General features: G+C 38.2%; 2 protein-coding genes across 6 annotated transcripts in view; one reads left to right on the top strand and one right to left on the bottom strand.

Moving 5' to 3' along the window:
- The window catches only part of cpeb3 (cytoplasmic polyadenylation element binding protein 3), a 61,143-nt gene extending 47,225 nt beyond the window's left edge, over nucleotides 1–13,918 (top strand). For all 4 annotated transcript variants that reach the window (XM_066678661.1, XM_066678659.1, XM_066678658.1 and 1 more), the window contains 4 exons: nucleotides 4,779–4,897; nucleotides 5,826–5,940; nucleotides 6,080–6,261; nucleotides 9,687–13,918. In XM_066678661.1, coding sequence (XP_066534758.1) covers nucleotides 4,779–4,897; nucleotides 5,826–5,940; nucleotides 6,080–6,261; nucleotides 9,687–9,914 — 644 coding nt within the window. In that variant the 3' untranslated portion in view covers nucleotides 9,915–13,918. The remainder of the gene's footprint in view (nucleotides 1–4,778; nucleotides 4,898–5,825; nucleotides 5,941–6,079; nucleotides 6,262–9,686) is intronic.
- A 3,544-nt stretch (nucleotides 13,919–17,462) lies between these two features.
- btaf1 (BTAF1 RNA polymerase II, B-TFIID transcription factor-associated) overlaps nucleotides 17,463–22,043 on the bottom strand; it is a 31,396-nt gene continuing 26,815 nt past the window's right edge. For both annotated transcript variants that reach the window (XM_066678849.1, XM_066678850.1), the window contains exons 35-38: nucleotides 20,568–20,779; nucleotides 20,308–20,467; nucleotides 20,042–20,212; nucleotides 17,463–19,063 (exon numbers count right to left, since the gene is read on the bottom strand). In XM_066678849.1, coding sequence (XP_066534946.1) covers nucleotides 18,917–19,063; nucleotides 20,042–20,212; nucleotides 20,308–20,467; nucleotides 20,568–20,779 — 690 coding nt within the window. In that variant the 3' untranslated portion in view covers nucleotides 17,463–18,916. The remainder of the gene's footprint in view (nucleotides 19,064–20,041; nucleotides 20,213–20,307; nucleotides 20,468–20,567; nucleotides 20,780–22,043) is intronic.

The raw sequence follows: 22,043 nt of genomic DNA, 5'->3' as shown, positions 1-22,043 counted from the left end.
GTGACTGGCTGTGGGGAGTTTGGTGTGTTCTCCCTGTGTCTGCGTGGGTTTTTCCTACGGGTGACTGGCTGTGGGGAGTTTGGTGTGTTCTCCCTGTGTCTGCGTGGGTTTCCTCCGGGTGACTGGCTGTGGGGAGTTTGGTGTGTTCTCCCTGTGTCTGCGTGGGTTTCCTCCGGGTGACTGGCTGTGGGGAGTTTGGTGTGTTCTCCCTGTGTCTGTGTGGGTTTCCTCCGGGTGACTGGCTGTGGGGAGTTTGGTGTGTTCTCCCTGTGTCTGCGTGGGTTTCCTCCGGGTGACTGGCTGTGGGGAGTTTGGTGTGTTCTCCCTGTGTCTGCGTGGGTTTCCTCCGGGTGACTGGCTGTGGGGAGTTTGGTGTGTTCTCCCTGTGTCTGCGTGGGTTTCCTCCGGGTGACTGGCTGTGGGGAGTTTGGTGTGTTCTCCCTGTGTCTGCGTGGGTTTCCTCCAGGTGACTGTATGTGAGGAGTTTGGTGTGTTCTCCCTGTGTTTGCGTGGGTTTCCTCCGGGTGCGCCAGTTTCCTCCTGCGGTCCAGAAAACACGTCGGTAGGTGGATTGGCGACTCAAAAGTGTCCGTAGGTGCAAAGCCAACCCCATCCACACTGTTGTCTTAGGCACACTGATAAATTATTATTATTATTATTTGTTTTTCCTATTATATATGAACTATGATATCTCCATTCTGTTTGGTCTTTTGATATTAAACATAACCTTTCATGGCATTTAATGCCTGCACTTTCTACCTAATTTGACAGAAAAGCTCTGTGTGTCATTGCATTTCCTGCAATGTAACTTTAACTCATGAGCATATTGCAATGTCAATGCGGACATGACATATTGTTCAGCCCATTCTTGGGACTCACGGAGAACCTGATCAGATTAAAGTGGTTACTGAATAAATGAAGACTTTTTTTGTGTGTGTTTGAGTTTGTGCTAGAAATTTGATTTGTATACATTATGCATTTAGTTTTTTTTTTTCTTTTTTTATGTGTACATAGCGTTCAAATATGTACAGTTTACATTAAACAATTAAACCATGAATGTATATCCATGAAATCCAAAGATGTGCCAGTATTATTAGCCAGGATATGTCAGACCAACCCTAGACTGTAGTGAAACCTAGACAGAGCACCTGTACTTGAGTATCACCTATAGTTTTTTAGAGCTGGGAGTAAAGCCAGGGACAGAGATGGCATTGATTTCAGACTTTGCTTTATTACTGCATACTGCTGTGTTAGCTCTTCTGACAGGACCTGCCTTAAGTTTGAATGATTTAAATTATTTAAATTTAAAAAAAATTTAATTTTGTCCATGTGCCAAATCAGCAGTTCCGACTCTACCTGTGCTGGCAGCACTTGTTCAACTCTATGTGTGCCTAATGTTTACATGCAGTGATTTGTATCACTCTTTTACAATGATGATATTTGTTATTATTATGCAGGTAATGCCATAGGACTGAAATAATTGCTATTATATAGTCTGTAAACTGTTACAATATGTTTATGTCTTGATGAAATGCTGTTGTTGTAATTTCATTTCTAAAAAGGCATTTGTCTTGCCAAGCACACTGTACCTAAGGTTATGCACTTTTATATGTTTATGATTTATTCCAAAATAGGGCTGGACAATAGGGTGGCCAAAACTTATATCACGATATGTTTCTTAATTTTGGTCGATTTGATATAACTACGATACACTGCAAAAACCTCCAAGAACAAACAAGAAACATGACATCATCAACACAAACCTATTGGCTTTGTCAGTATTAATATTTGTAAACAAAACTTTAAATTGAGTACGCTGAACTGACGGCAGTGCCCTGTGATAAATGTCAGTCAGTGACAGATGTTGTAAATAATATACAGGAGGTCCTCGGGTTACGTCAGTCCCGAGTTACGATGTTTCGTGGTTACGACACATCTCCCATTTACTGTATAAATCCTTGTTTCGACTTAAGTGGTTTTGCTTCATAAACGTCGTAACGCGAACTTGGCGAACGTGTTTGGTGTGCGCGGCGGAAGAATACACGGTTACGCGGCTCGAGGAGGATAGGTGTTAGGATAGGATAAGTGCTTACAGTATGTTATTTACGTACCGTATGTACATATGTTCCGACTTACGGCGCAACGTAGGAACGGATCAACGTCGTAAGTCGAGGACCCCCTGTATATTGAAATACTGAAAATATGTTTAAAAATCATATCATTGTTATTGCAAATTTTATATTGTGATTATATATTGATAGGGAATTATTGTCCAGCCTTATTCCAAAATATTAAGTGAAAAACAGGCATTGCAGGTGGAAAAGCCATATTTATCTGTGTACCTTGTAGAGGGATTTATTGATTGTTTTATTTATTTCTTTTCTTCTTTACTTTAACTTATGTATATGTCTGTATGATACTGAAAAGAAGTGACTAAATTAAAATGCATGCATAGACAGACAGACAGACAGAGAGACACACACATAAACAGTTAAGAGACCATTGGCCTGAGAGCTGTGACTGTGACTGAAGAAAGCCATGTATGTTCTGCTGACAGTGACAAATATGAAAAAAGTAGAGAGGAGCAGAAAGAAGCATGCTTTTTGTCTTCTTACAACAATCTCTCTCTCTCTCTCTCTCTCTCTCTCTCTCTCTCTCTCTCTCTCACTCTCTCATATATGAAAACAGTAAACTACATAAGACAAATGTTAATTTGACACAAAACTGCTAATATTGAGATCCTTTATTCTACTATGTTTTCTTGGAAGAAAACTGATTTCCATAAATGCTCTGCATAACCTTTTGTAGGGGCCAGTTTTATGTTTTTTTTTCCCCGCCCGCAAATATATATATATATATATATATATATATATATATATATATATATATGTAATTCAACAAATACTACATAAACGTTCTTATTAAAGTATAGAAGATGTGTATTTACTTTCACTATAAAAATCAACAGATAAATATATAAAAATAACCACACTTCTGCCTCACTTTCTGCTCCTTTGATCTTTATTCCCACAGTCATAAAATTTAGTTTGCGTCTGTACAGCTTTGTTTCTGTGCTGCTGGCACATTCTCCAGCTCTGTCCTTTTCTATCTATCTGTTTCTGGGTCTGCACTGTGTCATTGTGTTTCTCTGTGTTTCACAGTGTACTTTTAGAATGTGACAGCACTGTTTTGCTTTGAGCTTCTGTTTTTTTTTTTTTTTTTTTTTTTTTTAATTCTTCGCGCTCGCTCGCTCTCATGCTTCTATTTTTTCCTGTTGTATTTAGTCTTGTGTTTTCTTTCTTCTTTTTAGTATTATTTCTACTGCTCTCTCTCACTCGCTCTCTATTACTTTCTCGTTCTCCCTGCCTTCTGCTTCCACTTTCCCTTCTGGATACCCAAAAATATGAGATGAGTAGATGAGTGCTTCTGTCTGGCCAGGAGAAGCTGTGTGTGTGTGTTTCAGCACCTGTTGCTTTAGTGAAACTCAAGTGTTCTCTGTCTCCTTGCTACACACTCGCCTCACCACACTCCTTTTAAAGCTCTGAGAGTAGTTTATCTTATGTAGAGTGTATGGGTGAGGACATTTAAGGTCATTTTGGCAACCGGCATGTGTGTGAGCAGGCGTGTGCAATTACAAGGTGAAGCTGCAGATTCGAAACAAAAATGTGTGTGTGTGTGTGTGTGTAAATTAAGGTTTGTTGTAAAAGAAAAAAAAAGTTGGTTGCCAGTAGCACAGCTGTTCGCTCTTACCACACACCGAGAGTTTACAGTTCACAGTTCCAGAGACAGAAAGAGAGAGAAACTAGACTCTGGTTGACACCACAATACACACAGCATAGTCAAATATATATGGCAGCCACTGTGCTGCTATATTGGTCGCCCCCCCCCCCTCTGCGCAGTAAAATAAGTGTGTGCAAAAGGAAGTACGTTCTCAAAAATGTTTGGGTATACACCTTGTGAAATAATGAAAGCCTATTCAAAGTTATACTTGTGATCCTCCATCGCACCCAACATGACTGGGTAAAGGCAAATGCAAGCTTATTCTGAGACAAGTGAAGGCAACTGGATGCCTCAACACACTTGGAAAATGTCCCAAATCTTTTATTCCATCCAGCTGACACCAGCACTTTATTTACTTATTTATTTGTTTGTAATTGTTCATTGTATGAACTCTGTCTCTCAGTACAAGGTATGATCATTTCACGTTTCTGAGTGTTCAGTTTCCACTGTGGTGTGACTTACCCGTAGACCATACATCAGTCAACCACAATGTTATGACCCCCTCCACTCATTTTCTCAGCTCCACTGATCATAAAGGAGCACTTTGTAGTTCTACAATTAAAGGCTGTTGTCCACTTGTTGCTCTGCATACATTGTTTGCCTCTTTTTACTCATTTGTTGGTCAGTGGTCAGTGATTATCTTTGGGCAGTAACAGGCTTTCCCCCCCTCTCTCTCTTTTCTTCATTCTTTTCAGTTTATTGGACTAAATCTCAAGCAAGCTTCCAAGTTATTATCAGTGAGTGGGGATCAATATGTGGACTCAATTATTTTTCATGTGAGATAGTCTAGATTGGTAACAACAATATTGTTTATAAAACTGGGTAAGTAAGAAAAGGTTTATTGGAGCCGATATACTGTAACTCTGTCAGCAGCTGGCTATTTCCAAACCCTTGAGCTCACTTTGAGTCAAATCTCTCTCGCTCTCTTTCTTTCTCTCTCTCTCCCTCTCTCTCTCTTATACACACACACATATATGTCTCTTTCTGTGTCTCTGCAGGTTATGCCTTCCTGCTGTTTCAGGAGGAGAGCTCTGTTCAGGCCCTCATTGATGCCTGTATTGAAGAAGATGGAAAGCTGTATTTGTGTGTCTCCAGCCCCACTATCAAAGACAAACCAGTGAGTTTAACTGCACCAATGATCACTGATGAGGCAAAAAATAATAATAAATGAAAGACATTGAGTTATTAAAATAATTGTTTTGTTGGTTTTCATTTGTCTATTTAACATATGGAAGCTTTGCATTTTTTTATTTTTTATTTTTTGCCTCGGTAGGTAAAACATTTCTTTGCTGTTCAAAGAAAAACACCTATCTCCAAAATATTAACTTTACAGGAGAAGTTAAAAAAAAAAAGAAACCTCCTTAATTTTAATGGAAGTCAGTATTCAATATTAATATTAACAATAATCAAGGAGCATTTCTGTTGGTCCTTTCTTCGTGAAGTTTTTCACAAAACCTGAAGGAGAGCTGGTGTGTTCAAATGATGTCATAAACTTCAAATGGACAGTAATGGAGATACATGATATATCTTTGGACAGTTTTATTAATATAATGTTAAATATACATAAATTATAGCTGGCAGCTGTCCTTGTCACCTAAAGCTATATGAGAGTGTGCTGGTTATGTAACTATTAATTTCTTAGCAACATCGTATGTATTAGACATTATTTTTTAAAGCAACACTCCGTAATAGTTTTGCCTTAAAATTACGGCTTCAAAGTCATTGTGATGGTCCACTAACTTGTAATAGGGAGAACAGAGCCTCTGACACTGATACTCGGGGATCAGCACTGCAGAAACTGCACTATACAACTTTTGAAGGAGGGTAGGAACCCACCACCCCCTCACTCCCCCCCTCCCCACTGATTTGATTAAAGTGCAATACTGTAAAAATAAATTATACTAGGGAGCCCCAGGAGCAAAAACACAAACACAAACTGTTCTTTTAGATGCTTCCTGACAAACTGGTCAGGAAAAGCAGTGTGTTCACTTCAAAAGCCATTGTTATGGGAAACTGGGAACAGACCTGTCTTCTCTGTCCTTCAGGTCCAAATCCGCCCATGGAACCTAAGTGACAGTGACTTTGTGATGGATGGCTCTCAGCCTCTGGACCCTCGTAAGACCATCTTTGTAGGAGGGGTTCCACGACCTCTACGTGCAGGTGAGGAACAACATGGAAGGCTAATTATATTGGTCCATTTTATGAGTTACACATTCTTTCTCTGTACATGTGCTTATTGGTCTGTCTGCGTGTGTGTGTGTGTGTGTGTGTGTGCGTGCGTGTGTGTGTGTGTGTGTAGTGGAGTTGGCAATGATTATGGACAGGCTGTATGGATTTGTGTGCTATGCTGGAATTGACACTGATCCTGAACTGAAGTATCCCAAAGGAGCTGGTCGAGTGGCCTTCTCCAATCAGCAGAGCTACATTGCTGCCATCAGTGCTCGGTTTGTCCAGCTGCAACACAATGACATCGACAAACGGGTAAGAACACGTAGAGAACACAAGTGTTTATATTTTTTATTTGATGTATGGATCATATTCAAAAATAAGTCGGGACAAGGCAAAATGAGTCACTTGCAATATTCAGGTTGTATACTGTTGTGAAATGTCCTAGAATAAGCAGGTTAATAGAGCAACAGATGATGTCATTTGGTGTAAAAGGAGCCTCCACAAAAGGCTCAGGATCTGCAAGCAAAGATGGGTCATGGCTGACCATTTTATAAACTTGTTATTATTTATCAACTTGATTAGCCAAAAATAATGGCTATCTTTGTCAGTTTAATACAGGCAAATGATTAAAAAAATCAGTCCCAGCTTCTCAATTAATAGATTAATAGACTTTATATTGCTTTTTTTATGTTATGCCTGTTTGGTAGATGTGGAAAGTATTGATTGAACAAAGAAAATTATTAAAATTCTTGCAGATAAATTATAGTCTTTATATTCAGTCTGTTTTATCAATATAACATCTTTTAATCTATTAATATCAAACAGAAAAGACACACTCTTCTCAAAATGGGTTCTGTATAGCACCAAATAAATGGTTAGTCACAAATGTATTGTGATAACCCTTGCACTGCGAGTTGAAAGTCCAAACCTCTGATTGGCTAACGGAGAACTTTCTGGACTCAATGGATGTGTTCAAGTTCTACCATGTCACAGAACTGGGTGGTCAGCATTCTGCTCAGTGATAATCTAGTGGGTGGTATTGGTGATGACTAAAAAATTAGGTTGTAAATGTAGTTAAAAAAACAAACAAAAGTTTGCCACATAGTTTTGAAAATCATTGAACTTTAGATAAATCCTAAACTATAAATAACTATGTATTTACAGTAGAAAAGGATTGGATTGGATTTCTCCTAGAACCATATTCTTACTTTCAAAGTAGGTCTCCTGTAATTTTCAGAACTTTCAGCTGTGTGTGTGTGTGTTCTTATATTACTGTGTTTATGTGGGACAAATGTATGCATGTGTGGAGGGATCATAGATCATGACTCTCAGAACTCTACACTGCCAGACGGTCCATTCTGGTTGCCAGTGTGCCCTGGTCGGCCTCAGAATATTCCTCATTTCCTACAATGCAAACGGAAACCTTGAGGCCGGCCATGTAATCTACATGACCATTGGCTTCTGGAGGGATGACAGACTTTTTGAAGTCTCAGACATAGTCTGCCTAATTATAGGCCTTTTTCATTTTCTTTTGCATGCATGTCCAGTGGAGCTGGTGGGTATTTTAGTCATGTTGTTCGGTAGGGCACAAGTGATGGTGACCAGGCTAAGACTGGCAGTCTGCCAGAGCAGTCAGATTAAGGGTGATGTGTGTGTGTGTGTGTGTGTGTGTGTGTGTGTGTTTGTTAGAAAGAGAGAGGGTGGTGGGGGTGGAGGGAAAGAGAGATCCTAACCCTACCACCCAAAGGCAACCTGTGTTTTTCTGTAGTAAATTAGCAGAAACATAGGATACGTATCGTCGCTGTCCAATTAAAATCATGTATCTTCATTTTTGTGGGATTTTTAGTTTACTACATCATTTCCATACTACATCACACCGCAGCTGCCCTTCACATTGTGTGAAAATGTCAATATGAATGGACCAATAGAAATGCTCCAAAATTAAAATATTTTTCTTTCACTTCCATTGAAATGTAGGGTTTTTTTTTTCTTCTACTGTACAGTTATTTATTTGGAGATGCATGTTTTTAATTGGACTGCAATATTGCGATCATCTTTTATTCTTTATTATTATTATTTTTTTTTTTTTGCATGTTGCAAGTCTGTATAAATTTGTATCACCAACACTGTTGTTTACTGTTGAGCTTATAACTGCAAATGTGCATTCTCCTGCTAAATGTTTTATAGAGACTAGCCATAAACTTGTTCAGTTCAACCCAAAAAAAACGAAGCTAGCAATTTATCATTCAACAAACATGAACACGTTTCATGAAACAATACCAAAATGCAAAATCAATCCTTTAGATAAGGAAACATATTAGACATCAGTTAAAATAGTAAAAGCACTTATCTTCTGTTCTTACAATTTATAAACGTACCAGGTGACTTTATACATGGTGTTAGAATTGTTTGGAAATTTGTATATGTTTAATTTGCACAGAATAATAGGTTTCTGAGGCAGGGAAATCTGTCTATGTTTTATATTGAATATGCCTTTTTTATTTATGGTTCCTGTTGAGGGTATCAAACCCTGATCTGCAATTCATGGTAATTTCTCCTCATCTTTGTTGTACTGGAGGGTTGTGGTGACTCAGCAGGGGACTAGGTTGGCCCTTTGATGTGTGATATTTAAGGGAAGGCCAGGTGTAATTGCTTTCACTGCATCTGGGTGCCATTTACACACAAAGGTGACCGTGACATTTTCCTTGTCTGTGTGATTGGACAATGAAACAGGACTCCAGGTTTATATCTCTGCTCTAAATAGATACCCAAATCATTAACCTTAATTCATTTCCTTGCATCAGACTCAGTACCTGAAGTTAAAAATGGATTTGTGGCAAACATGTGGAGATGGAGTATAGAGCAGAGTGAAATGGACAGTAGATAGAATGTCATTATTACATAGAACAGTGTTTCTTAATCCTGCCTCAGGAACCTGCAGCACTTGCATCTGCAGCTAATTCAAGCTAAAACACACACGATAGACTGTCAGAACATACCCTCACATCTCAAAAGGCTAAAAAAAACTATCTTACCTCATAATGGAATATAATGCAACAGGATTATCATGAAATTGTAACACCATGCAGTGTTTTCAAAAAATGCAAAATAGTAACAAAATACAACAAAAATTGAGATGCTGCATTTAAAAAAAAATACAACATCCAGAAAAAAAGGTACTTTTGGAGGTTTTTAGACGGTGAAGGCACCTCCAAACTTTGAAAAGCATGAACCGAGATGATAATGTTGCTCAATTCCTGCTCCATAGGTAAATAATATTGACGTATTTCTGCTGTAGATTGAACTGACTCTATATTCAGAGAGCGCTAACTGCATTAAAGTAAACACAAAAAAAAAACTCAAAATAAAAACCGAGTTTTTGTGGTAGTTCAAATGGTGAGTAAAAACTTCCAGGCAAGTTAAATTTCAGCTACGTACGAACCTTAAGACGTGGAGCTTCTGAACATAAACAAAACAGAGAACTGCGTTTCTTCACAATCGTAGCCGTTCCCTCTAAATCACAATTACATTGCAAGAGAACACTCTATATTTTTAAATTGAAGTTTTGTTGAATTCCTGTTCACTTATGATATTAACATCTGATTTGTTTTTGAGTGTGGAAATTTTGCACACAATTTTACAATTTTTAAACTCTGAAGTAAACCTCAGTTTGTGTGTTGCTGTAAAAACTTCAGCCGTAACTGGTCGAGTGTGTGTTTGTGTGTGTGCATGCGCAGGTGGAGGTGAAGCCGTATGTGCTGGATGACCAGATGTGTGACGAGTGCCAGGGGGCTCGCTGTGGGGGGAAGTTTGCCCCCTTCTTCTGTGCCAACGTCACGTGTCTGCAGTACTACTGCGAGTACTGCTGGGCCAGCATCCACTCCCGCGCTGGCCGAGAATTCCACAAACCGCTGGTCAAGGAGGGTGGTGACCGACCCCGCCATGTTTCCTTCCGCTGGAGCTGATGAGGGGTCACTCCAGCCTCCACCCCACCCCCATCAACACCACCCAACGCAACCAATTAACCACCACCATCACCATGACAAGCAAACGAGTACAACTGAAGCTAACATGGGTCTTTTATCTTTTCTTTTAAGGAAAAAAAAAGATAATAATCAACAGCTCTTAATATCCTTGTCCACTATACTCTCTGCTAACGAACCCTCAGACAAATAAGAATTTTGAGAGGGTTTTTTTTTCCTGCTCAGAAATTGCACTTTTGGCACACATGTACACAAACCACACTTGATGTTGTTAGCTAGGTTGTGAGAATACTGTTCTTTTCCAGTTTACTTTGGTTTTACGTTCCTTTTCTTTTTTCGTTTTCCTGATTTGGTCAGTGAGTGTTCCCTATAAGAAAACTTTAGACAAGACTGAGACTATACACACACAATCACACCTAAATATAGACATATATTTAAAAAAAAGAGTATATTTTATTTTATATATCTATATATCTATATACACATAGATTCTTTTGTGAAAGGAGCATGCACTTAATTTCAGAAATGGTCTTCAAAGATTGCCCCAAGTAGAAAATGAGGGAGAAGGGGGATTAAAGTACCAAAGGTGAAACATCTATTATTCACTCAGAAAAATCAGATGTAGGTGACTTATGATGTAGCAAAAATCAGTGATTATGACATGCTGTAGTAAATGGTAAAAACAGCAGACCCAAATTAGAAGGATCCACCTATTTGCTCTCTGTTTTGGAATAAGTACTACTAATACCTCATGTTCACAATCAGAAATCTTTTATTTAGTTTTCTTTGCTTATAATTTTTAGGCCTTTATTTTTTTAAATAATGGTATTTTTTATGGTTATGTATGTGTAATGCTGCAATAGCTTTTGCTGCTAAATCCATGGTATATGAACCTATACCATAGTACTTTATTCAGGCTCGGGTGTGGATGAAATGAGGAAAGGTCAGGGCACCTGGTTGTGAGGGGGATGGACTAGCATGAAAGGGGGCTTCCCCTCCAGAACCGCACCTCAATGGGGGGTCCACGATTGCCCCTAAAACTGCATGTTTATCCAAATCAGGTTGCTGCATGCAATAGAACTTTAGTATCGAGTCTACTATTCAACTTGGCCCACATTGCACACCGTAGATGAACATACATAGCACGAAATACTGGACGGAATAGAGATGCAGAGGGGAGTTCGGATGGATAAAATCTCTGAGAGAGAGAGGGGGAGAGAGCATGTTCACATGATTACACTGCAATTACAGGTTAAAAGACCTAGATGTAGGATAGCCTTCAAACAAACTGTCTCTATAGTAGGTGAAGAACATATTTTGATTGTTAATATAATTGTGCAATTTTTTTATACAGTATGTAGTTAGGTTTGAGTATGCCTAGAACTGTGATTCGCTTTAACTGTTATTGATGTCTAACATAAGTCCTGTGAAACTACATCCCCAGTGTATACAGCACACACACACACACACACACACACATATTATATATATATATGCACAGTCTCTTCTCAGATTGTTGTCTCCTTGTTCCTCACACACTGACTTGTTCAAATACATAGACACACAAACGCACACACTTTTGCTAGTTCTCACTCACACACACAAACATTATGGAGATACAGTACTGTGCGAAAGTCAGAGACCACCTTTAATTTGTCTAATTTCCATTCAAAACCACAGCCATTAATGGCAATCTGTTGATTTTTTTTCAGTGTTTTGAGTGTTCTCACATTTTTTGAGACTTGAATTGAGGTTTTTAAAGAAGAAATTGGCATAGATACGTGTTTTCCATATCTCCAAATTTCAGATGTAGAATTAGACTTTGATTTTACCTCATTGTAGGTAACTTCTTAGTTTGAGTGGACAACAAACCACTGAGGGCTGGTCCCTGGCGTTTACACAGTATTGTAAAATTTGAGCTTGACTCTGAGAAACAACAGTTCTCTGTGTGTCTTTTTTTTAGTATATTGACATATCGGTTCCCTTTCCCTTGCCCCACCCACCCCCTAAAAAAAAAGAAAAAGAAAAAAGAGACAACCCACCAAAGAGCTCTGACGGTCTTTATTCAAAAAAACACAGTAGCGCTCTCTTCCCTTCTTTTCTATAGAACTAAGAGCAGGCTCTGGACACACACTTACTATACATATATATGTATGTGTATATGTGTGTGTATGTGTGGAGGGATGAGCTGAGATGCGCTTGCGCTCCTCCGAGGCCCAGAGCAGTGTGGCTGTAGGGCATTGGATTAACATTGCCAGAATATTGTGTGCTTGCTGCATTTATATACAGAATTATTTCCTGCAAAGCTTGAAGAATAGAAACAACCTGCTAATAATGATGGTGGATATTTTTGAAATGAAATGATCTATGGTTGTGGTGTGTGAGAGTGTTCGGGGCTAGAACAGGGCAGGGTTAAGGAAAAAAGGATAAACACAACAGAATGAAAACCAAGTATTGGCTGCTGACTTGGGGGGTATTGTTGAGTTTTGTAGAGAGACGGGGAGAGGCGGTGTCAGGGGCTTAGTGACACTGAGGCTTCAGCACATGGCTGTTCAGAGGATTGCGTCCTCAAAACACTGCAAACAAATTGTGAGTCTGTATCACATCCCTCTTCTCATTTAGCGATTTAGTGTGAGGGGAAAACCCGCAGCCCAGGTTTTTAGTCGTAAAGCTTTGGCTTTAAGATGGAACTTTTATTTTGTTTTGTTGCTGGAAAAATGAAAAATGAAAAAAAATAATAATAATAATGATTAATAAATAAATACATTTTTTAAAAAAATACTTTTTTACTGATTGAGGAAAAACCCAGAGAACTAACTTAAGAGCTGAATGAGTCATGGTGCGGATCCCCACCAACATGAATTCTGGGCGGTTTATTTGTGATATTTCCTTCCTTTGCCCAGATGTGTTTTCTATTTGTTCATTTTTCTGTAATAGACATTTGTTATGCACTACTCTTTGTATCTGGATGGTTAGCTATCAGTCAGCAATTTTATTTTATTATTATTCTTTTTTTTGTTTAAAGTAAGAGCGAGAGAATGAGAAAAAAATGTGTGCTTTCTGACTGACGTGATCTTTTGCAATACCTCAATTTTGAAATATAAATAGGAGAGAAATTGATATTTTCTAAGTAAGTTTATTCAAATACAAAATATATATTAATTTAAATTTGCAAGAAAATGATTTAACAGATGGTTAATTTTATTTTTGTCATGTTTATTTGCTTTTACTTATAATTTTATTTTATTTTTGAAAAAAAATATATATTAAAAAAATGCAACTGAAGGAGCTAGAGCTTTATAACTTTAACATAGTAACATTAGCTGAAGTGTAGAGTCTAAGCAAAAAGGAGTTCAAAGATTTCCCAAACTCAAGACAGTGTTAAAAAAAAGAAAAATAATAATATAAGAAATCACTTGCCTGTCCCTTTCCCTGACCCTTCCAAAAAGAAAAAAAAAACAGAGAAAAGGAATGAGAAGAAAAATTCTGTTTTTTTAGGTGCTTAAAAAGTCTTGTGAAAACCCTTCCCATGTTTCTGTAACAGGTTTCTACTCAGACAGTGACTAAAGCTGATCAGTGGAAACTCTTCATGTTGGCTTTTTCTTTTGGTTGTTTTCTTGTGTTTTTTTTTTTTAAGACAACTTTTATTTTGAAATGTAACCCTTTGTTTTGTAAAAGATGCAAAAATGCCCTTTGTTATCCTGACGTAGTTGAAGCTTAAATCATCATTTTGGAGGTTCTTGAGAAACCAGAGAAAGCGAGTAAAGAATGTTCTTTTTAAATCAGAGAAAGATCCTAAACGTTTCAGCTGTAAACTTGACCGAAAGCCCCCAAAGGTGCATCAGCGGTGTGTGGTGGCCTTCTATTCACACAAGACTTGAATTAGTCCCATTTTTTTAAGGCTATAACCTCGATTCTTTGTTGTAATGTGCAATACTGTTTGTACTGTTTGTAAAAAAGAGAAAAAAAAAAAAAAAAGAAAGAAAGGCATAAATCTTTATTGCAGATTTATTTTCATTGCAAGCATTGTGATTCACTAAAATCATTTTCTACTGTGTATTTACCTACTCTACATGCTAGTACCTTCCAGTGGTAATGTAGCCTTTGTACTGAGAAATTTTTTCATTATTTTTAGAGATTTTTTGCAAAAAAGAGAAAGGAATTAAAACATTTACATATTTTTTTTTCTTTTTTTTTATTATTTCAGATTTCTTTACAGACTTATTTCTCAACCATAAATATGAGCTATTTCTGGGGGAGACTTTCCTATCTGGTCAATGTCATTAATATTATTTTGTATTTTTACTTGGAATAAATTAATTTTATGATGCTAATTCTTAAAAAAAAAAAGAGAAAATACTTTTCTTTTTTGTTCATTTTATTTGATGAAGCTGAAAACCTTTGTAATGTTACTAAAGTGTCTAGAATTTTTTGAAATGCAAAGCTTTGTTAACTTGCTGATGTCGCTTACATTAGTGTGACGATCTAAAAGTGTGAAAAACGAAAAAGAAACAAAATGATGCTTGGTAATGTAAAGTGATTGGCAATGTATTGAATGAATGGGCAATAAAAGAAAATGGCAGAAAGGAGCAGACCTGAGGTGGATGTTGTGCTGGAGTGGGAGCCGGATACAGTGCTATAATTGCTTCTACTTTCATTGCTACCACTTAAAGCCCACTTTGTACTGTAAATGAAAAGTTTCTTGGCCAGAGGGGGAAGTCACAAAACCATTCTGGAAGCATGTTTCCACCCACAAATGCTCGGAGAAGAAGCTTTTTCCATCTATATCAGCTTAGGCCCAGACATAGTCCAGTAACGTTATGACCACCATGGAGATTGTAGGCCTGTATGTATTTGCTAAACTTTTCAAAGCCTTCGTAATGCAGCATTTTATATTCAATCTTCAGCTTGGGCAGGGAGTAAAACCATTGCTTTCCACTCAGCAGAACGGAATTTAATTCTACTCCACAGCACTATAAAAGTAAGAGTCCTTGGGCAAGACTCCTAACACTGCATTAGCCTACCTCTGTAACATGTAGGCGTTTGTCACTGTGTATAAAACCATCTGCCAAATACCGCAACTGTAAAACATTCTATATCAACAGAAACAATGGAAGTTTATGTCTAATCTACGAACTATCTTATCACCTCTATGTATATTTGCATTACCATAAATAACAGGTTGCACAAATGCTGCTCTTGCCCTCTGAGCGCTTCCCAATTATCCAGCTCTGGTGCCGTGGTCACCCCTTCTGTGCCAATGTCAAGCTAAGCAAGAATGTTCTTTTCTAGCTTGCCTTTTTTTTTTTTTTTTTTTTTTTTTTTAAAATACCTGTTTATTTGTCTTTTCTCTAATCCTAGACTTGCATACTAACCTGCTGGTGTCCTCTTTCTTGGTGTTGTTTTTGCTCATTACCGCTGAGTATTGATTAATGTTCTTAATTCACACTTAGGACACAGCAGCCATTTGTACCCCTTGTAAAGAAAGACCTCACTCCATAATCAAAATGGTCTCCAAACAGTTGGCAGGGGGCAAGGAAAGCCGTACAGTGATGGCAGTTACACATACTCTTTGTAGATGTCTATATATTTCATGTAACGCTAGATTTTGGGTAGTATGTATTCACCTGTGCTTCATTGTTATTCTCTGTGGGCAAATCTCCAGCCCGTTCAATCATGTTGTGATTAAAAAGAAGAAAAAAAAATTAAACAATTAAAAAAAAAAAAAAATCCACCCTGCAAATATATTTTAAAAAACGATAAATCAATTTCCTTTTCTAATTCATTTTAATTTATAACTAATGACAGGTTCCATCATGACAGGTTTTGAGATTGTTGACTTGGACCTGTGCTTGTCTAACGTTGTAGTTAAACTGTGATTTAAAAAATGAATATTAAAAAATAAAATAAAAAATCGGAGGGCAATGCTGCTATTGCTTATGACTTGCTTCAAGTTTGTAGTTCCCACTTTCATTATTTTCCCCTTTTCTGTACTAATGAGCAGATCTTATTAAACATAGTTGTATGATGCTGTGAAACTTTGTCGTCATTTGCATGGCCTCTCTCTAAAGCTCCTGTGCGCATGTTCTGTTTCTAATACACAACATTGCACTTTTCTAATGCCACCACTTAATGATCACTGGATTAGGAACACCTACCTTGTATCTACATTCTTTGTGCATTTAACCAGCTCCACTAACTATACAGGGGCACTTGTAGTTCTAGCGGTACAGACTCCTGTACCGGACTCCTACAGAGCAGCTATGATTTGGGTGGTGGAGCATTCTCAGAGCTGCAGTGTCACTGACATGGAGGTGATGCGTTAGTTTGTGTTGCACTGGTACAAGTTTTTAAACACCGTCCAACTACCCCGTTAGCCCTCCTTGCACATTTAAAGTCAGAAACGTGTTTGTAGTCCTCTATTCCATTAGTGGACACAAGATTGTGTTGACTTTATTTTTGATGGACTATTCTCAGCAGTCATACTGATGGCTATAAAGACTAGCAGTACGTCTCTCTGATCCTCTCATACCTGCATAATATGCACTAACACCACCATGTCAGTGTCACTGCAGCGCTGAGAGTGATACACTAACAAAATTATACCTGCCCTGTGATGGTCCTGACCGTTGAAGAGCAGAGCGAAACAAAGTGAGAGTACACTACACTCTGTAATTGTAGTAGTCCAGTTGTAGATAATGTGATGGCTTTTGAATTGCAAACTTTTTACAAAAATAGAACTGTGGATAAATAATTATTTGGTACCAAGTTCCACTTTAGCCATTCATGAATTCGAATGGTGAAACACTACTTGGACATAGTTTGAACTTCTCTTGTGCTTTCAGAAAAAAAAAGTTAAGTGTGAGTGGGGGAGCACATTTAATTGCTTCAAAGTAGTGAGCATGTATTTTGCTATTTATAAATGTAATTCCATTTTATTGCTGGTGGCAGCATGTGTCATGTTTTCTAACTGGTCACAACACTGACTTTTTAGCTTTAGCCTTTTATTTATTTATTTTTTAAGACCAGTTAGATTCTAAAGAATAGAGCTCAGATGCTGGTTGATGTTGAATGTAATCCTTTGCAATTCCACAAGTTACTTAAATAGTTGGTTTGATCTGATATTTCAGTCGTTCTACTCAGGATTTTTTTTTTGGGAAGGTACATTTACCCAAGTATGGATTTAGGATGCTCTCACTCTGAAGTAACCCTTGAGAGCTACAGCTGGGTTAACAATATCAGGATTAAAGCTCTCAACCCAGACTTAAATCTTCAAACTGCTCAGGTATTTACAATAAATGAATAAACAAAATAAAAATAATAAAATACTGCATTAAAAGTGTCTCCAGGGATTAAAAATTCCAACATTTGCAGTGTTGTAGTATGAGCTCCTGGGAGTTGACCCAGCACACCTTTATTTTTTTTTTTATTATTTTTTTTTTTTTTTATAAAGATAACTAGATAACCCAAGCAGAGAAAAGCACTGATACATGCACCTACAGTTATGCGCTCTTTGACACAGAGATTTAAAAGCTTAATACAAAATAAATATTTAAAATTTAATTAATAAATATTAAAAGTTATATATAAAAAAAGATACTTTCCTGCAATTAAGTCAAAAAAGTTTCACAGACTCCCATCTACACTGTCACAAAGTACATTGATGATGTCACAATGGTCCCATTCATATTTGTGTTTCCATTGGCTGTTGTAACATTATTGATCTAAACATTTTCACAGCTTATGGTAAAGAGTTACAATAAATTTCAACAAATATTCAGAGCTTTACGTGTACATACATCCATTACCTTCATACATGAAGTGTTTTGGTTTTTGCATTATAAAATTCATCACATGCCAATGGCTGATGTGTCTAGGCCTATGTACAGAATAAAGAAAAATTATTTTAAACGGAATTATCAAAATCAAGTAAACAGCCCATTAAACCCCACAAAAATCCAGCTTTGTTCAACAGCACATTGCACCATTTTTTGGAAAAAGAAGAGGCAGGCATCAAAGAAAGCTCATTAGAATTTATTAAAATTCTATCAGCTTAATCAAAGAAAGCAAATTACAGAAGTATTTACAAGTCCTTGTTTTTGCTTTTTTTCCTTTTTTAAAACTATTCAACAAGGTTCCATGAGCATCCTATGTCTGCCAGGTAAATAGTACCTATGAATATAGTCAATTCCATGTCCGTCATGGTCAGACATGTCACATTTTCTCCGTGTGCAAACGTGTTACGGCAGGCTGTGTGTTTTGGAACTAATGTGGTGTGTGAGGGACTGAGAGGCACTGTGCTTCAGAGGAAAGACTACTGCCTCCTAGTGGAAATGAAGATGAGTTTTTTTTTTTTTTGCATTATATTTTCAGTTCTTTTTGTCCTTTCTAAAAAGCCTCTACGTCACCCCCTAGTGATCTACATAAAAGGCTGCAGAAGCCTTGAGTGCAGCAGGGATTGCCAAGACGGCTATATCGTTCTACAAAAATAAATGAAATACAAAATCCTAAAGCTCATGTCTAATAAGATCAAAATACTGATAGGTGATTCCGCTTTGAGGTAAGCTTTAAGACTGTATAGAGGAAGGAAAGTAGTGGATTATACTGATAAACGCTTCTTACATCTCTGTCAGAAACACTATGCAGAATCTCCCACAGTGAGTGTGTCTAAGGACTGAGGCAAGTCCTGGTGAAAGGGCTAATTTACAATCCTGTTCATCCTGGGCTTGGATGGAGCCGGCAGTAAGGGGTGCGCATGGAGTGTAACGGTGTCTTTATGACAGATGAGGCTCACGCGAATTGGACCAATCAAAAACTGGGGGGAATAAAATCATGGTCAAATGTCTTTCTGCTGATGTTCGAAGCCTAAAAAGGTTTTGATTAGGAACCAAGTATGACCTTGGCATGTAATAACAACAAAATGATGGTCCATTACTAGGGACTGGGGTTTGCGTATGGAGGCTGCCTCAGTGGGATGTTCAGGGTTAATGAAGTGAAAGCATGAAGCTGTCCAGGTTGTATTCAGCTTCATACTGTTGCTGGTCCCACAGCTCGCCCAGTCCATCCAACACAGACTTCATGCTGGCCTTTCCTGAGGAGGAGGCCATGTCACTCCTCTCTGCTTTATCATCCTACAGCACAAGGACAACAAAATATGCATTAGAACAGACGGCACATTCTTAATTATGTGCATTTATTCATGTGAAACCACACTGCTGTCAGAAAGCATGTGTCCCTTTGTGTAGCTGCGCAAAATAAAGACTTGTGGGTGTCGTCTGCATTAAAGCCTGACAACAGGCATTGCGTCTAAAACAACATTCTGTCACATAAAAGATGGCCAATACATGAAGCCAAGCATGTTTAAATGCCATTGTTTACTGTGATCTCCTGCATGTGTGGGGATTACATTACAATTAGAAGACTGTGGGGTCAGGCCTGCATTCCACAGGGACCACCATCTCATCTTTAAATAGATAAACACAATAGCGCAATCATTGGTTTTCAAATTTATGCAGAACTCAAGCTTGATATTGTAATTGATATTGTAACTACAGAAGAACCTTTTTTTGGTGTTGTATAGAAATATTTACCTTTGTTATAATAGAGCCCTCTATAGCACATTCTCCATCAATCAGAAGAACAGTTTCACAATACAAAGAACCCTTTAAAGTTTCCTTTAATAAAAAAACCCTTGAAGAACCACACTTTTTAAAGAGTAGAAGTCACTATTTAAATATGAGCGAGAGAGAGAGGGAGAGAGACAGACACTACAGTAGGGCTATTCTTCTAAGTTGTCCTGCATGTGGTTATCAACAGTCTTTTTTTAAAAATGCTCAGAGAGAAGGTTATTGCCCAAAACCTTCATTCAACAATGCCTCAGGCAGCAGGAAGTATGTGTAACCATATCTTATGAGAATATTTTAAGGTAGTAAAATATCTGTAAGTGTAGTTCCTATTGAGTGCTGCTGTGAAAAACCCTGACACTGCATGTTTCTCTAGAACCAAGCATTTCACATTAAACCACTCAGAAAGACTCTGCATTGTAAAGAAAGTAATTTTAAACTGATAACAGAATCGGAGTAAGCAAACTAAGGCAGACTTCTACTGACCTTATCCAAGGTGAAGAGGTTAAGTAACTGGTCTGTGCCCATGCTCTGAAGACTGGAATTCTCCTGGCTGATGACAGTGTTGGCTATGCTCATCTTAAATTTCTGCAAACCCATAATTTTCTCCTCCAGGGTACCTCGTGTTATCAGGCGATAAACGTTCACCACACGTTTCTTAAAAACACAAATGCAAAGAATCACACAGACTTAAAATCTTGTAGCATGTAGGGTATGAGTACCTCAACTTTTTAAGAATTTTAAACGCGTACCTGTCCTATTCTGTGAGCACGGTCCATGGCCTGTAGGTCTCTCATGGGGTTCCAGTCGTGTTCCACAAACACCACAGTATCGGCTCCTGTGAGATTCAAACCTAGGCCACCCACATGGGTGGTCAGTAGCAGCACATCTATAGATGGGTCATTGTTGAACCTGTGTGTGTGAAAAATCAAAGTGAGAAAGTGCTAGAAACCTAGACAAAGAAGAAATAATGTGTGTTCAATTCAGTGTGTGAATATTTGCATGAATATACCTAGAGACAATAGAGTGGCGTTGGCCTGCAGGCACACTCCCGTCGAGTCTGAGGTAGGTGACACTGGGCATCTGTGGCTTTAGCAGGTCCTGCTCCACAATGTCCAACATGCTCTTCAGCTGACAGAAGATCAACACACGGTGCTGAGCTACCACGGCCTCTGTGCCTCCGTCAGAGGATCCAGAAGAGCCAAGGCCACAGTCCAGCAGTAACTGCACAGTGCAGGGGGAGGAGAGAGTGCAGCTTTTAACCAGAACTACTACTTATTTATTCACTGAATCCATGACAAAAGGGTTGATTACAAATCAGAACAGCCCATAGTTTCACAAATTAGCACTCTTAATTCCTAAGTGATTCACTAAACCAGAGGTAACACTACACAACTTAGAGCCTGATGTTAACCCCAATTCCCACTTGGGCTGAGTCTGTGTTGGCTGTAGCCTGCAGACTCTGGTGCTGTCTGACTTGTCAGGAGAAGATGGAATAAACGGTCAAACCATGTTTAGCTACAAAAATATTACATATGCTAAATGCACTCAAGCAACCAGTATTATCTGTAACAGAAACAACACAATGGCCACATAAGCCATTGCAGCATTTCTGTTTCGGAACGAGGCAACTACATTGCGGAGAGTCCGCCACTGCTGGACGCGTTCTGACCCATTTAAGGTGGAAGGTATGTGCAAGGATTGTTTATTCTACTTATCTGCAGCTCCTTTTTGTGTTTTCCTTTTTTGGAGCTACACAAATAGCAGTGCAAACAATAACTGCATGTCAGTGTTTGTGTCTCCCCTATGAAATCCTAGTCACGTGTGCTAGTTTCAGGGGTTTGGGGTCATGTAGTGACTTTTTCCAGTTTCCAAATAAATAATTGTAATAAATAAGTTAATTAACAAAAACTGTAGTGTGAAACACTAAACATTTAAAATTTGTGTAGTGTATCCAAGGCTTAAAATGTAAAAACTGTCAAGAACAGTCCTGCTCAAACAGGATGTGACTCATGGCTGTGTGTATTACTAGGCTTGGAGTATATGCTGGTTGGTTTGAAGGAATATGGTGTCTGCAGTGTATTGGGCACTGCTTTGCTGTGGTATTTTAGAAAAATTACAGATCATATTTAACTTTTTTTTAATCATTGCCATAAAACACATCATGAGGATAACACATTTAATGCCCATCTGTAAGTGGATTTTGTGTCCTGCCTAATCCAGAATCATTTCCTTTTCTTCTTGTGTGAACCTACAGAGTTCCTAAGTGTGTGCTGTTGTTTGGTGTGCACCCTGGGACACTGTACAAAAAAAGATATACTGAGGAACTGCCCCAAAACAACACCCCCACATAACTCTTGTCAGGCTCTAAACATACCTGACATAACTTGCTCAGCATATAATAAACTCTCCCAGAACTGAAGAAGTGGGTGCTTATGGCACAAACACCAAAATGTGCAGTGCAGATATACTCTAAGGCTATGTATAA

The sequence above is a fragment of the Hoplias malabaricus genome, chromosome 8 (assembly GCF_029633855.1).
Source record: "Hoplias malabaricus isolate fHopMal1 chromosome 8, fHopMal1.hap1, whole genome shotgun sequence".
Lineage (NCBI taxonomy): Eukaryota > Metazoa > Chordata > Actinopteri > Characiformes > Erythrinidae > Hoplias > Hoplias malabaricus.
The sequence above is the reverse complement of the archived record's forward strand: the minus strand, read 5'-3'. Positions and strand labels throughout refer to the sequence as shown.